This window comes from Triturus cristatus, chromosome 3_1 (genome assembly GCF_964204655.1).
Source record: "Triturus cristatus chromosome 3_1, aTriCri1.1, whole genome shotgun sequence".
NCBI classification, from domain to species: Eukaryota; Metazoa; Chordata; class Amphibia; order Caudata; family Salamandridae; genus Triturus; species Triturus cristatus.
The window spans coordinates 183,199,879-183,213,573 of NC_140583.1; the positions used below are offsets into that span (position 1 = coordinate 183,199,879).

At 48.0% G+C, this 13,695-nt stretch overlaps 1 protein-coding gene across 1 annotated transcript in view; it reads right to left on the reverse strand.

Annotated features, from left to right (window-relative positions):
* Nucleotides 1-13,695, reverse strand: part of LIN7C (lin-7 cell polarity scaffold C) — a 165,960-nt gene that overhangs the window by 88,751 nt on the left and 63,514 nt on the right. Inside the window, exon 3 of the mRNA XM_085643636.1 lies at nt 8,412-8,483. Coding sequence (XP_085499762.1) covers nt 8,412-8,483 — 72 coding nt within the window. The remainder of the gene's footprint in view (nt 1-8,411; nt 8,484-13,695) is intronic.

The following is a 13,695-nucleotide window of genomic DNA, read 5'->3' on the forward strand; positions in this document are numbered from 1 at the left end:
GTATTATTCCTATGTTCTAAAAAGTGCTAATTCCTGACAGTGGTCCAGGTGGCCCTGTCCCCTGTATATATAATCCCTTGTAAATTCTGCCCGTGCCGGTTGGCACATTGTAGAGTGTGTGTTTTTATCTAATGTGTTGTGTATAATACAAAGGCTATTTTTATAGAATACCTTGTGTGGAGTTTCCTTTGTGGTGGGCCTTGGGTGTTGTCGCTGGGTGCGCGCGCAAACGCTTTACACATCGCCTCAGAGATAAGCCTGACTGCTCGTGCCAAGCTACCAAGGGGGTGAGCAGGGGTTATCTTTGGCGTGTAACTCCCCAGCCCTGACTAGGGTGGTGGTTTCTGCCTGGCTTTGGCGCAAGCCTCAGCCAACCAGAAATCCCATTTCTAACATTGGTGATCAGCGGTGGGATTTGGACTTGCGTTTGCGCTGTACCGCAGCAGCAACTGGCCGCACTACAAAACTCTGCATTTAGATAAATCACATGGTATAGGGATTATTGTTCTAAGTTTGTTTTTAATTGTCATTTCTTTGGAAATGTGGTTTTGTGCACTGTGAGTTAGGCGTCCCTAGCTCGGGAGGGTAGATCATCCCCCTTAGTGCATTGTGTTTTCTGGATTCACCAGAGGGTGGGATCCAGTGGTGGCAGCGTAATAGTGTCCTGTACATTTGTCCCCCGCCCTGCGCCCAGAGTTGGTACCTGTGTCACGTGGTGGTCAGGTTGAGGAATCAGGGGTGGTAGAAACTGCCTTACCAGTCCGAGGGGAGGGTTGTGTGTGGATGAGTGGTGTGTGGCACTAGGCAAGTGAGTGTGAGTTCTCTGGGATAGAGAGCTTGCTGAATCTTTTTGTGAATTGTGTGCTCCTGTGTGAAACTCAGACCCCTAGGTTCCCTGTATAATTTTTACCATAACGTCCGCCAGAATGGAGCCTGCTTGTGATCCCTATGAGCTAGCTTGGCGCCAGAGGCAGGAGTTAGAAAGGTACTGTACAGAGGGAGAGTCCGACACCCTGTACGAACTTCAGGACCACCTGGTCCTATGGCAAAAGGGTCCATGGGATCTTGAGCACAGTATGGAAAGGGCCCGGGCCTCACACCTGGAGGGTGGTGGGTCTGTGGGGAGCCCTGAAGATTCAGAAGAGGAGGTAGAGGATGACAATACCTGGACGCCAGTAGAGAGTGAGGACCCCATAGGTAGGGCGTCCCTTGCTGGGTCCAGCGTAGGAGGCAGCGCCTCATCCCTTTCCCTGTCCCCAGAGGAGTGGGAAGATAGGAGGAAAGAAAGGGAGCACCAGCTGACGTTAGAAAAGCTCAGGTTGCAGCATGCCCAGGCTATGGCGCAGCTGGAGGTCAAAAGACAGATGGCGGAGGCTGAGAGGGCCTTTGCCAGAGAGAAACTAGCTCTGGAGGGTAGGTTATCCCCTGAGCGCAGTTTTAATTTTCTGGGCTCCCCAGGGAGGGTTGAGTCCAGTGGTAGTAGCGATGTAGATTCCAGTGTAGGGAATCCCAATCCCAGTCCCCCCAGTCTGGTACCTGTTCCCCAGGAGGAGGAGTTAAGGTTGAAATTCAGGGGCAGTAGGAAGCTGTCTCACCAGACTTGGGACACGTTTGTGGGTAAATGTGAGGATGCACTGGATGATTGGTTAAGTGTAAACACGAAACGGGATTTTGATGGACTGTATGCTCTGGTTATCAAAGAACAGCTATGCAGTAGTTTTTATCCCGGGTTGCGCCAACACCTGTTGGGATGTGATGCCTTGGATCCTTGGACCCTGGCAAGAAAAGCAGACCGTTGGGAAGGGGTCCCAAGTTCTGATGAGGAATGGGAGAGTGATTCCAACAGTAGTGGTTCAGAGATCCTCCAGCCCAGCGTGGTGGAGGAGGCTCAGTGTAGCCCAGCTAGGTCCCAGGATAGCGAGGAGGGTGTAGGGGCTCACTGCCTGGCTCAGTGGAGCAGGAGTGAGGGGGTGACCGAGGGTCCCAAGACGCCCGAAACCCTGCCTCAGGACTTGGATGGTTTCATGAGGGAACACCAAGTTGGGGACCTAGGCTGTCCTGTTAGTCCACTTGAGGAAGATCTCTTAGTGAGTGGAGGACCTGGAGCGCCTGTAAACAGGGCTCCTGTGGTTCTAGTGTCTGGCAGTACCGCTCCGGTAGGGAGGGTACAGGAGTCCAGTGTGAGGAGTGATTGGGGGATGAGTTTCCCAGTGGAAGAGCCTGTGGGTCAGGGACTACCCAGTTGGGCTAGGATCCCGTGTAGTGACCAGGGTGGCACCACTTCTGTTCTGGGGGATCTCCGCGCACTGTCAGGTGGACAGGGGACGGGAGATCAGCGCCAGACAGACAGTCGCTTGACGTATGTGTCCTTTGATAGCCTCAGGGGGATGGAGTGGAAATCCCCAGAAGTCCTGGAGTGCCAGGCAATTATTCCACCAAAGGTTCTAGGCCGGAGGTTGGAAGGCCAGGTTCGGGATCAGCCTGACCTGAAGGGTGGGACGTCTGTAACCAGCGTCCCGACCAGTTCTTCTTCCAGAGGTACCGCCCCAGTTGGTAGGGAGCAGGGCTCTGGAAGGGGGTGCAGAGGGTGGGAGAGCCCACCTCTGCCCCCGGTACAACCTGAGGGGTTAAACCCTGGGTTGGAATGGCGTTCTAGGTGTCCCCTCGCCAGAGGAGGAGGAACCCTAGGAGAAGAGGTAGGGGGAGGAGAGCCTTCCCTGAGACTCCTGGTCCGCCTGAGGGTGTAGACCCTAGGCTGGAGAACCAGTGGCAGTCTAGTCCTGTCTTTCAGAGAGGAAGAGTGGAGAATGGCCGCTATGTGCCAGGGGTTACTACCCCCCACTCTGTGGTTAGGCAAAGACCAGTGGCACCTGGGTGGCCTAGGGCCTGGTCTTGGCCGCGGACAGCTTGGGAGTACCAGTGGGGTAGCCCAGTTGGTCCGGACAGTGGTGTTAAAAAGAATTCCATGGGTTCACCGTGGCGTAGAACCGGAGGGTGTCCATGCAGTTGCGGGCCCGCGTCCGTGTTCTATCGCCCCAAGCAGGGAAGTCCATCACGGTGGTGATTGGTCTGCCCTGCGTTTTGGCTGGAAGGGGGTTGTGTTGGACTTGGCCCTTCTGGCAGGTTCACCCCTGGACTTTTTGGCTTTTTATTGGTGACTTGGTGTGGTAATTTTTTTGGTTTCTGCGCACTTTCCCTGTGTCCCAGGGTAAAGTGCGTGCGTGCTCTGAGTGCATGTGGTGAGATAGGCCTGCCCTCCCATAGGAATGCATGGGGAGTGTATGTGTCCCTAGTAGTTCCTGATGCGTGGGGTGTGCAGGCCCAAGTTTGGTATGTGCGGACTCGTGGGAGTGAATGCTGCGCGATGATGTGTGCGGCGTGCATGTACCTAGTGTGGAAGTGCCACTTCTAGAAGTGGGCACTTCTGTGTGCAGTGTGTCTGTCGCGTGATTGGCTGGTCGTGTCATGTGACGGGCTAGGGATTCCCCAGAGTCAGGATGAGTCACCCAGTGGTGAATGGGGAGATCAGCAGCTAGATGGGTGGGAGGAGTACACCTGGGTCCTGAATAGGACAGGGTTTTCCACACACAATGCTGGCCCCGCCCCCTGTGGTGCGACTGACGACCCTAGCCCTGCCAGTGAATAGAGTGAGGGGCTGAGCACATCAAGGGTGCTCCCCAACCAGCTGCGACTGGTTTTCCCCCTCACCCTGAACCCAGAACAAAGGGTTTGTCTGTATAAAAATGGGGCTGTGTCCCCACAGAAACTGTTCTCTTCCAGGATCCTGAGGGGGGCTGCTGCTGCTGCTGGAGGCCAGGAGGAACCGCCACTTGGGACTGCCTTCCTGCCCTGGAGGGCCCAGTGAGCTGGCCCCTGGCCCAGCCTTGCCCCCCTGCCTACCTTTCTAGACTTTGCTGGACTTGCCTTATCCCCTAAGCGCCTGGAAGCGCTTTTCTTTCATTTATAGCGCTAGGAGCGCTTTATTGGTGGCCAGCAGCGCGGAGCTGCAATTATTAGCGAGGGAACCCCGACGTAGGGATTCCCTGCTATTTTGCCGTGCTTGCGGGTGCCCACCCCGCTGATTTAATTATTTAATTGGCGGGTGCCCACCCCGCATTGTGGTGTGCTCGCGGGTGCCCACCCCGCTTATTTATATTAATTTCACGGCGGGTGCCCACCCCGCCGTACAGTCCTTAGTTCGAGGGAGCCTACCCCTCCTATTGCAGAGCTTTACAATTCCTCGCCCTCCGGCCCCGACCAGGAAGTCAGGCGGGCCGGGGGCGGGCCTCCGGGACAACCGGATTCGAAACTAGGAGGGCGGGAGCCTACCCCGCCTCCTTCCCGAGACTCGCGGCTGCATTTGGGCCCCGGAGCAGGCAGGAGCCGACCCTGCGCGCCGGTGCCCTCGTCTGAGGAGAGAAGTGACCCCCATCGAGAGGAGGACCGGGAGCCCACCCCGCCTCCGTGTGTTGTCTGCCCGCCAGCCGGTGAGTGCGGCTCAGCTGCTGGGTGGCTGGGGGTGTGGGGAGGTGCGTTGGCCGGTGCCGTCCCCGTGATAATGTCGAGCACTGCGGGTGCAGTGCTCATACCTCCCTCCCGCTGCCCCGCCTGACAGTGGGCAGCGGCAGCGCTTTGGGGACAGAGTTGGGGAAAGCGCCTCCGGTGCTCCGGTGGGGGCATTGGTCGTCTTGAGTCCAGAGGGACTCCACCGTTGGGGGCATTATTGATTCAGAGCCCAGTGAGGCTCCAACACCACGCATTGTTTCCTTCGAGCGCTGGTGCGCTCCAACGGCGTTGTTTGTTTAGAGCGCTGGTGCGCTCCAACACCTGGGGGCATTCTCGTTGGCAGAGCCCAGGGAGGCTCAGAGGCATGCCCAATTGGTTTTGAGAAGGCACAGTAGTGCCCCAGCATTCCTCCACAGCTGCCCAGCACTTCGTGGGCAGCTGCAACGTGTAGGCTGTGCTCAGTTGCTCCTGGGCGCTTGGTGTTTTGCCTAGACTGCGGGCGCAGTCTTGCCCCTGACTTTGCTGGGACACAGGGCGTCCTAGCCCCGACAAGGCCAGTTGGCCTAGGGACTGCCACAGGTGGTGGCTTATGTGAGTTTTGCGCTATTGTTATCTTTCCTGCACCTCTGAATGTGTGTTTATGCGTCATGTGTTTTCCTTTCCTGCACCTCTGAATGTGTTTTTACGTCATGTGCTTTGCTTTACACCTCTGAATGTTATGCATCATGTGTTTAGGTGCTTAGACCCCTACAGGTATTGTGATACTTAGGTGGTTGTTTTCTCCCTAGTACAGGTGGTGCTAGTGAGGTCCTGATTCCCTGCGCAATACTGTCCTAAGGTGGTTAGGGTTGCGTAGGTGGTACTTACCTGATACCAGTAGTGACTGGTTGTGTGCTACCTTTGCTATTTTGTACTACAGTATTATTCCTATGTTCTAAAAAGTGCTAATTCCTGACAGTGGTCCAGGTGGCCCTGTCCCCTGTATATATAATCCCTTGTAAATTCTGCCCGTGCCGGTTGGCACATTGTAGAGTGTGTGTTTTTATCTAATGTGTTGTGTATAATACAAAGGCTATTTTTATAGAATACCTTGTGTGGAGTTTCCTTTGTGGTGGGCCTTGGGTGTTGTTGCTGGGTGCGCGCGCAAACGCTTTACACATCGCCTCAGAGATAAGCCTGACTGCTCGTGCCAAGCTACCAAGGGGGTGAGCAGGGGTTATCTTTGGCGTGTAACTCCCCAGCCCTGACTAGGGTGGTGGTTTCTGCCTGGCTTTGGCGCAAGCCTCAGCCAACCAGAAATCCCATTTCTAACAATACCCATGTAAGCTTGATCACATGGTATTGCACTTTCAAATCTGTCTCCGTAAACTGCTGTACACTTACTATCTCCATTTTGTTAGCTTACAGTGGGAGAAGAGCCTGCTGTTTGACTACCATTGGTTGCCTTCATCGTCACTCATTTGCTGGCTTCTCATTTGCTAACACATGCAAGTTTTGTGTGCTCTTTCTCAGTTTGACCCTCCCTCACCTGAAACATGGAACATACCCAGAATACTTGTGAGTGCATGCGTCTTCATGTTGCTTGTCACCATCTCTCACCTTCATGCCTGTGTCCTTCTTGTTGTTTGTTCCATGCCTCTCATTAATGCAAGCTTACTTCCTGTTTCTTCACCCCCAATATTTGTGTGTTGCTTGCTCCTTCCCCCCCTATGCTGCTACTTGCGCCCCCTCCTGCACAGTGTTGTTACTTATCCCGGTGTTGTTGCTTGCTCCTCCCATCCTTCGTGTTGTTGAATGCCACTTCTCGCCCTGGATTTACTTGTCTCTAAATATCATACTCCACCATCGCTCACCTCCCCCTTCACCAAATGCACAACGTCACACTAAACAATACAAAACGACCCTGCTAATCCACATCACTTCATACCACCATATTTCCCTTCACACATCACAACTTAATACACAAATCCATGCTACTGCATGCCACAACAGCTCAAACACCCACCACCGCTTGCTTACACACACACACACACACACACACACACACACACACACACACACACGACACCAATAGAAAAATGCCACACACTTCCCACTATGAGTCAAACTGCACCATCCACACACAACAAACAATGATAGCAAATTAGGATTCCTCCAATGACTCACCATGCCGAGTGAAGCACTAGACTGGGTGTTAAGCCTAGCAACACACCACAACCCCCTCATCACGATACGCTAAACCAATGTAAATATATTTTCACACCCCACACTGCCTCTATATGCCCACCAAACAGCATAACACAATCATCAACATGACTCAGGGAACTGCCTCAAACACCACTCGAGCACCCACAACCATCTACACACTGAATCACATACTGCCATACTACTTTAAATAAATCAATACACATCCGCTATATCAAATGACTATACACATACCATAAATACAACACAACCACACACACTTCCATACTGGCAACTTGGGAGTCACTGACGGCATATAGAGAACAGATATTCTGAGATACAAATACGTAATTTAACAGGTTACAAAAATATAAAGATGTTCCTTTCAACATCAGAGACCTACACCCATCATGTTCAAGATATCCAATTGAAGAACTCAACCCAAAACCTGCACCACAATAACAAGCAAGAACTGGCCTTACCAGTCAAAACATGGATTGCACCAGTAGATCATATGATCCATAACCTTGAACACAACACACATCAAACCATCTTCAAACATAATCCTTGCTACAGAAATGAACTGCCAATATGCCTTATACACAACCTCATCTACACACTGCATCACACCCACAAATTCAACTCAAAATACAACAAATTATATCTCCCAACGTTTCAATATCCAAACATTCACCTGAACACTGGATGGTACATCAGAGCAACACATGCTTCATCAACAGCACATTGCATAACAGTATGCCACACCTTAAACCAATATGTCACACAAGCCTTAACACACCCATCACATCTCAGCAAACGTGCCATAACTGCAACCATACTAGCAAACACTTGAGGCTATGCCAGTATGATCACTTGACCGATAACTCAACCTCCCCGTTCCAAAACAAAGCACCACACACACACACTAACACATACCCCTATGCATCACAGACATAATACCCATTACACCATTTGATTTTTCCAAATTACGGTCACACAAATCAAAGGGTCCTCTGGAAGTAACTGATCTTGCGCAAAACAAGACCCTAAAAACTTACTACCATCATCACATGATCAAAAAGCACAGACGCCACAAAATCAACGGCTAAACATCATAAAATCGAGTCACACATCATCAACACCAGTAGAGCGCACACACCTTAATTGTAGATCCGCATCAGTACATTAAAACTCACAGGGGAAATTGAGCTAAAAAGTATAAAGGACCAACCTGATCGTGTCAGACTCTCCTTTGCACAGCATAGTATGCGTTTTATGTAAGATTAAATTCACACACTAGTGAGAGACAACATATCACCCAACTTCTCATTCACAGCCACTGCCAACCCTTACATGGACCTGGATCTGACCGAAGGTCAAAGTCCCCTCCACCTCTCCGGCAAGCCCACAAACCAAGGCAGACAAATCAACATACTACCAAATACGCATAACAGCCGAGGAAGACTACAATTAACCGCACATCAAGTGCTTCCAGGCTATATAGAAAAGTATAACGCATAACTCCCGAGGAAGACTACAATTGACCGCACATCAAGTGCTACCAGGCTATATAGAAAAGTAATATAATGCAAGTCTGCAACTTTATGGAATTTAAATAACCCGTACCGGATGAGAATGTTTCCTTCACTCTAGATGGACATGGATTATTTACTCTTAAAACTACATTTAAAATTAGCCAATGTAAAGCTCCTTTGCCGTACCTTGGCAGTTGCGTTAGCTCTTACTTCTGGACTACTGCTGATGTCCACAGTCTCGTACACATGTTCATAAACCTATGAAAACAAAGTATTAAAAGGTTAGATATGAATTTGCAGTATGTTAGTTTGAAATTTTTGAGTGCTTTTACTTTAAAGCAGGTTGTCTATGAGTCTTTGGACTATAAGCATAGATATATTGCGTTCAAAAACATTAGGAGAGTAAGTGAAAACAGTCAATGGCTTTCTAATGCAGTAGATTGGAATGACTTTCATTAAATCGAGGATTGTGATCTTTCTAAAGTAAAAAACAAACTCTGTGCTCACTGTGCCTATTTTATATGCTTCTAATGGCTATAAAAGCTTCTCGTACGATGCCAACCTATATATACAGAAAATAAAACGTTCATGAAAGGTTCCTACAAAAACGTGATGATATTACCCCAAAAGATTATGAGTTCTGTAAGGTCAGAGCTAAAGAAATGCAAATGAGAACCCAAATTCCACTTAGAAATCCATTTTTATTGAAGTGCTTGCTTCATTACTAATGTAAAGCAGAAAACCTAAAAATAAATGTAAGGACCAGCCCATACAGTACTGTTTGCTATTTTTTCACCTAGAAGCTATTTTCTGACTTGGAGCAATGAAAAGACAACGCAAAGAGCAGCTACTATCTTGTAGCCGAGTTTGTGTGTTGCTGTGTAGATGGGTGAGCAGAGTATGAGAATGAGACAAAAGTTGAGTGAGTGACTGAGGGCAACGATAATTAATGGGTCATTGAATTCAAGGACGGGTGATTGGAGGACTGCAGGGGTGAATAGGCGAGTTCATGGATGGATGGTTGGATGTTTGGGAGAGGGAGAGTGTGGATGGATACATAGGTTACACTTAACTTACAGGCTGCAGACTCGGACAGAAGTAGTAATCAAGTTTTAAAGGCGATAAGAATTACAGATAAAATGCCAGTGCAAGCGCCACACAAGTGTTAAGCAACTGGTGCCAACAATGTCCACAATATGCGAAGAATTATCACCATTACACATGTTCAAACTGGGTCCATCGCTCAATAATCCTTCAAACATGTTCAGATTGGCATCAACACTCATCGGTAATCTTGAAAGCATGTTTACATTCTCATTCAGAACTTAAGAGCCAACACAGATTTGCTCCATTCCTTGTAAGTCTTTGCTGTATGGCCACTTACACACTCATTAAACATGAATGAATATAGAACAGCATGTTCATATTTGCTCCTTCACTCAGTAATACTAATCGCATGTTCAGATTTCTTAAGTACTCATTTACCATCCCTTCTCCACCCTCTAAAAGCCTGGGAGAATTGCTGACGCTACACACAAAGCATACAGGTGCGCCATTGCAGCCAGAATCACCTGTCCCCAGGCGATTAGTCAGCATAAGTGATGTGGCCCCTGTCCTAATGCCAGAATTCATGTGACCGTTCGCCACTATGCACCAGCTCTTTGCATGTGCTTTCCAGCTGTCTCAACCATATCGTCTCCATGGAAACAGGCAATGGCAAAGCAGTCAATGTTTAAGACCCCAGAGCATGGTGACGTGCACACCCATTCATTAAGAGGCTAATAAGTACAACGCCTCTCGTGACCGGAAGTCTGCTGTAGGGTCACTGCCTAGCAGACAGCAACAATCGCATTTCAAAGCGGCAGAATAAGGATGGCTGCTGTTTTATTTGTGCGTTGACTTTATACAACAGTGACCTATGCAGCAGTAGGTACTACTGCTGCAGTGCAACATGTCTTAGTTATAGCAGCCTTTTATAAAGAGTAGGGCATGAATGCACACCAATGTAATGGTCGTGCAGGAGTGATGCTATTTTTCCTACATTGTACCTGCAGTTAGTGTCAGACCTACATTTATGTCTATATCTTTTTCGGGAAGATCATGGGTTTTCGGTTATTTGTTACATAAAACTTTGTGCAATAAAAAATTTGTTGGAAGAATGTTTCAAAACCAATGGAGATTAAACCTAAATTCTACCTGTTAATATTACCCAAAACAAACATGTTAATCACAAGTTGAAAGTTTTTTCCTAAAATTATTTTTTAGTGTGGGGCCGTATTGTTTTTTGCAAAGGGTTTTCACGCCTGTTAATTGGCTGGGCTTCTAGAAGTGTTTTTCAAGTTCTGTGGTCAACCCGCCAGCAGCACAGCCTGTGTAATGCTTCACTGTGCTGATGTAACCGATTTGTGCCATTTTAATCCTCCCAGTACATTCACTACTAACATGTATAAGATGATGATGCATTTCACTAACAACAAGCTTTGGTCTCCAAAAGACGCCCAAGCTGGCTACCGAAAGCATAAAAAACATCCACGATAGATCAGCAGCTCCTGCTGCTGCTGCTTTTCCATGGACACTGATGTTCCTCAGTACAACCTCAGTGTGGGCATAGCCCACCTTCTGCACAGCAAGCGCTGCACTTATGTTCTTGTATATGGCCTGCACCATCACGAGGCTTGAGCAGTCATCCTGCTGCAGGCCCTTCAAGGAGAGCACCATCTGGGCCAGGACGGTAAGTACAGAAGATAAGCATGCACAACCCGCCCTTCGCAACAGGTTTAAATACGTTGAACACAAACAGCATAGGGTGAAAGCTCCTATATGATTAGGTAATGCCTTTGAAGCATAGTCATGTCTTATTCTGTGCAGCTGCTGGAGCGCCGTGATCTTGAGGAGCAGCATGAAGGTCTAGTTAAGCACAAGAGTAGGCCAAATACTCCCATCACCTCCAAATACACAGGCAATACTGCGTGTCTGGTCTCATGGCTTGTGCACACTGACCTCACAGCTCCATGGAGGGCTGGAGTGTAGGGGAGGAAAGGGGGCATAGTGGTGTAGGAGACCGTTAATCTCCCATACTTTAACTACTGAATGCCTACAGTGCAGGTTATTTGTTCCTTTAAGAAAACGAAAACCTGACTCAAAGCAGCTCTCTCTCAATTCATTTTCTTACCCACATCTCACAACACCTCCCTGTTGTGAGATGTGGGTAAGAAAATGACTCATTTACCATCCCTTCTCCACCCTCTAAAAGCCTGGGAGAATTGCTGACGCTACACACAATGCATACAGGTGCGCCATTGCAGCCAGAATCACCTGTCCCCAGGCGATTAGTCAGCATAAGTGATGTGGCCCCTGTCCTAATGCCAGAATTCATGTGACCCTTCGCCACTATGCACCAGCTCTTTGCATGAGCTTTCCAGCTGTCTCAACCATATCGTCTCCATGGAAACAGGCAATGGCAAAGCAGTCAATGTTTAAGACCCCAGAGCATGGTGACGTGCACACCCATTCATTAAGAGGCTAATAAGTACAACGCCTCTCGTGACCGGAAGTCTGCTTACTGACTCCTCCACCTCTTGGCCTGAAATGTACCTACATACAAGAGACACAACAATTCACAGCATGATGGGAGTAAAGTTTTACTTACAGTTGTGAGACGCCAACGAAAAACTAGGTTGCAAAATAATAATAAATTTGGTTCTTAAGTGCTAATTATTCCTGTACTTAACTGGCGTTCCTGCTCGAATTTAGAAGGGAAAAAAAATAATTCAAAACACTGACCCAATGCAAACTTCGGTGCAAAACGATTTTAATGTATTGAACTATTGCAATTTGAACAAGCACTACTGGCAAAGCTAATAGGTCTAGCTATGACTGCAGGCCTTTTGGCTTTACCAGTTCTTGTTTATTTTTGAAATAGTTTTGGGAAAGCAAAAACAAAACAAACTATTTTTTGCGTCAAAAGGTCCACGACCATAGTAGTCGTACTAAAAGAGGACTACTCTGTGTGAGAATCTACTTGTGAAGGAGCAGAATGTCATCACTCACAGTGAAGGGAGCCGATGGCTGAAGTGGGCGGATCCATTGCGCCATGCTGTAGCTAGGAGGAAGATACAGCAATTGACGAATGAAGGAAGAGAGCTGGCTGAATTCCACAGTAATTAAGTCTAATATATAAATGATGTGCTTCGCCAGTTTGTGCCCTCAGATAAAGCCATGGAAGCAATGACTAAACAGTAGGGCTCATGAACGGGACATGTGTTGTTCCATTGCAACATAGCATTGCATGCTGAATAGATATGTTGTTTGTATCCAGTTTGGTAATGCAGCACCTTTCCGAGAAGAATACGTGTTTACTTTTACATATTTGGAAAAATGGGGCACTGGGAGCATATTTAATGCAGAGATTATGTACTTTAAAATTGCTATTCATGGTCCGCTATACAAGGTAAACCAACCGACTGATGCAACTTAACATTGAAGATACAATGTGGTCTTTATGTAATTATCAGCACTTGTTTAATTCCTATGACAACGTTAGAGTCATGTGAGAACTACTATATGTCCTATTCCATTCATCATCTTGACTTGTTTTTGATCATGTTCTTTTTTTTGCTGTGCATCAGCATAGTGATGTGTTATATTTCAAAATGGCGCAGGTATGACACTCAAGGAAGTGTTGATGATGGTGACCATCTTTAATGTTTGTATTAGTTGGTTTCTTAAGATGGAGTCTGTAGTAGAAACAACTATCTGTGAGCAAGGCCGTAGGGCCAAAATGAGTTTTGTGTTTATCTAGATATATAACTTTTACTGCAATAAAATCAACACTTCAGAGTGTGCGACATCTTCTGGATTCAATGGAGTTGGATTTATATCAGGGGTCTCCAACAAGTAGCTTGGGAAGTATTAGCATCTAACAAGCACCCTCGAAATTGCTCTTGGAAGTGAAGCCAATCCCAGTACCTCAGTCAGAGGATATGTGCTTATTAAAGAAGGCAGCACTGCTAATCTGAAGTCCTTTGGAATGGCAGCTAGTCAAACCAATGGCAGGGTCTGATGTTAACCCTTTCGCTGCTAGGCCTTTACCCCTCCCCCACCCCGTGCTAAGCCTTTTCTCGGCTATTTGGGGTAGTTCGCGCTTAGGCCCCTGTAACGTTCTGACAACATACGGTATCCACGCCAAATTTGCGTCCTTTTCTGCCAACATCATGGGGATTCTAAAGGTACCCAGGGTTTGTGGATTCCCCTGGAGGGGTCCCAGAAATTAGCCAAAATACAGCAAAATATATATTTTGGGGGGGGGGGGGGGGGGGGGATGGAAAAAAAGTGCTGCAAATGAAAGTGTCAGGTTTTTCCTCTGCAAATGGTATCAACAAAGGGTTTGTGGGGATGGAGTCACCATTTTCCCAGCTTTCAGGGACTGACAGACATTTGTCAGAAAACCAAAACTTTTTACAGTTTTGGC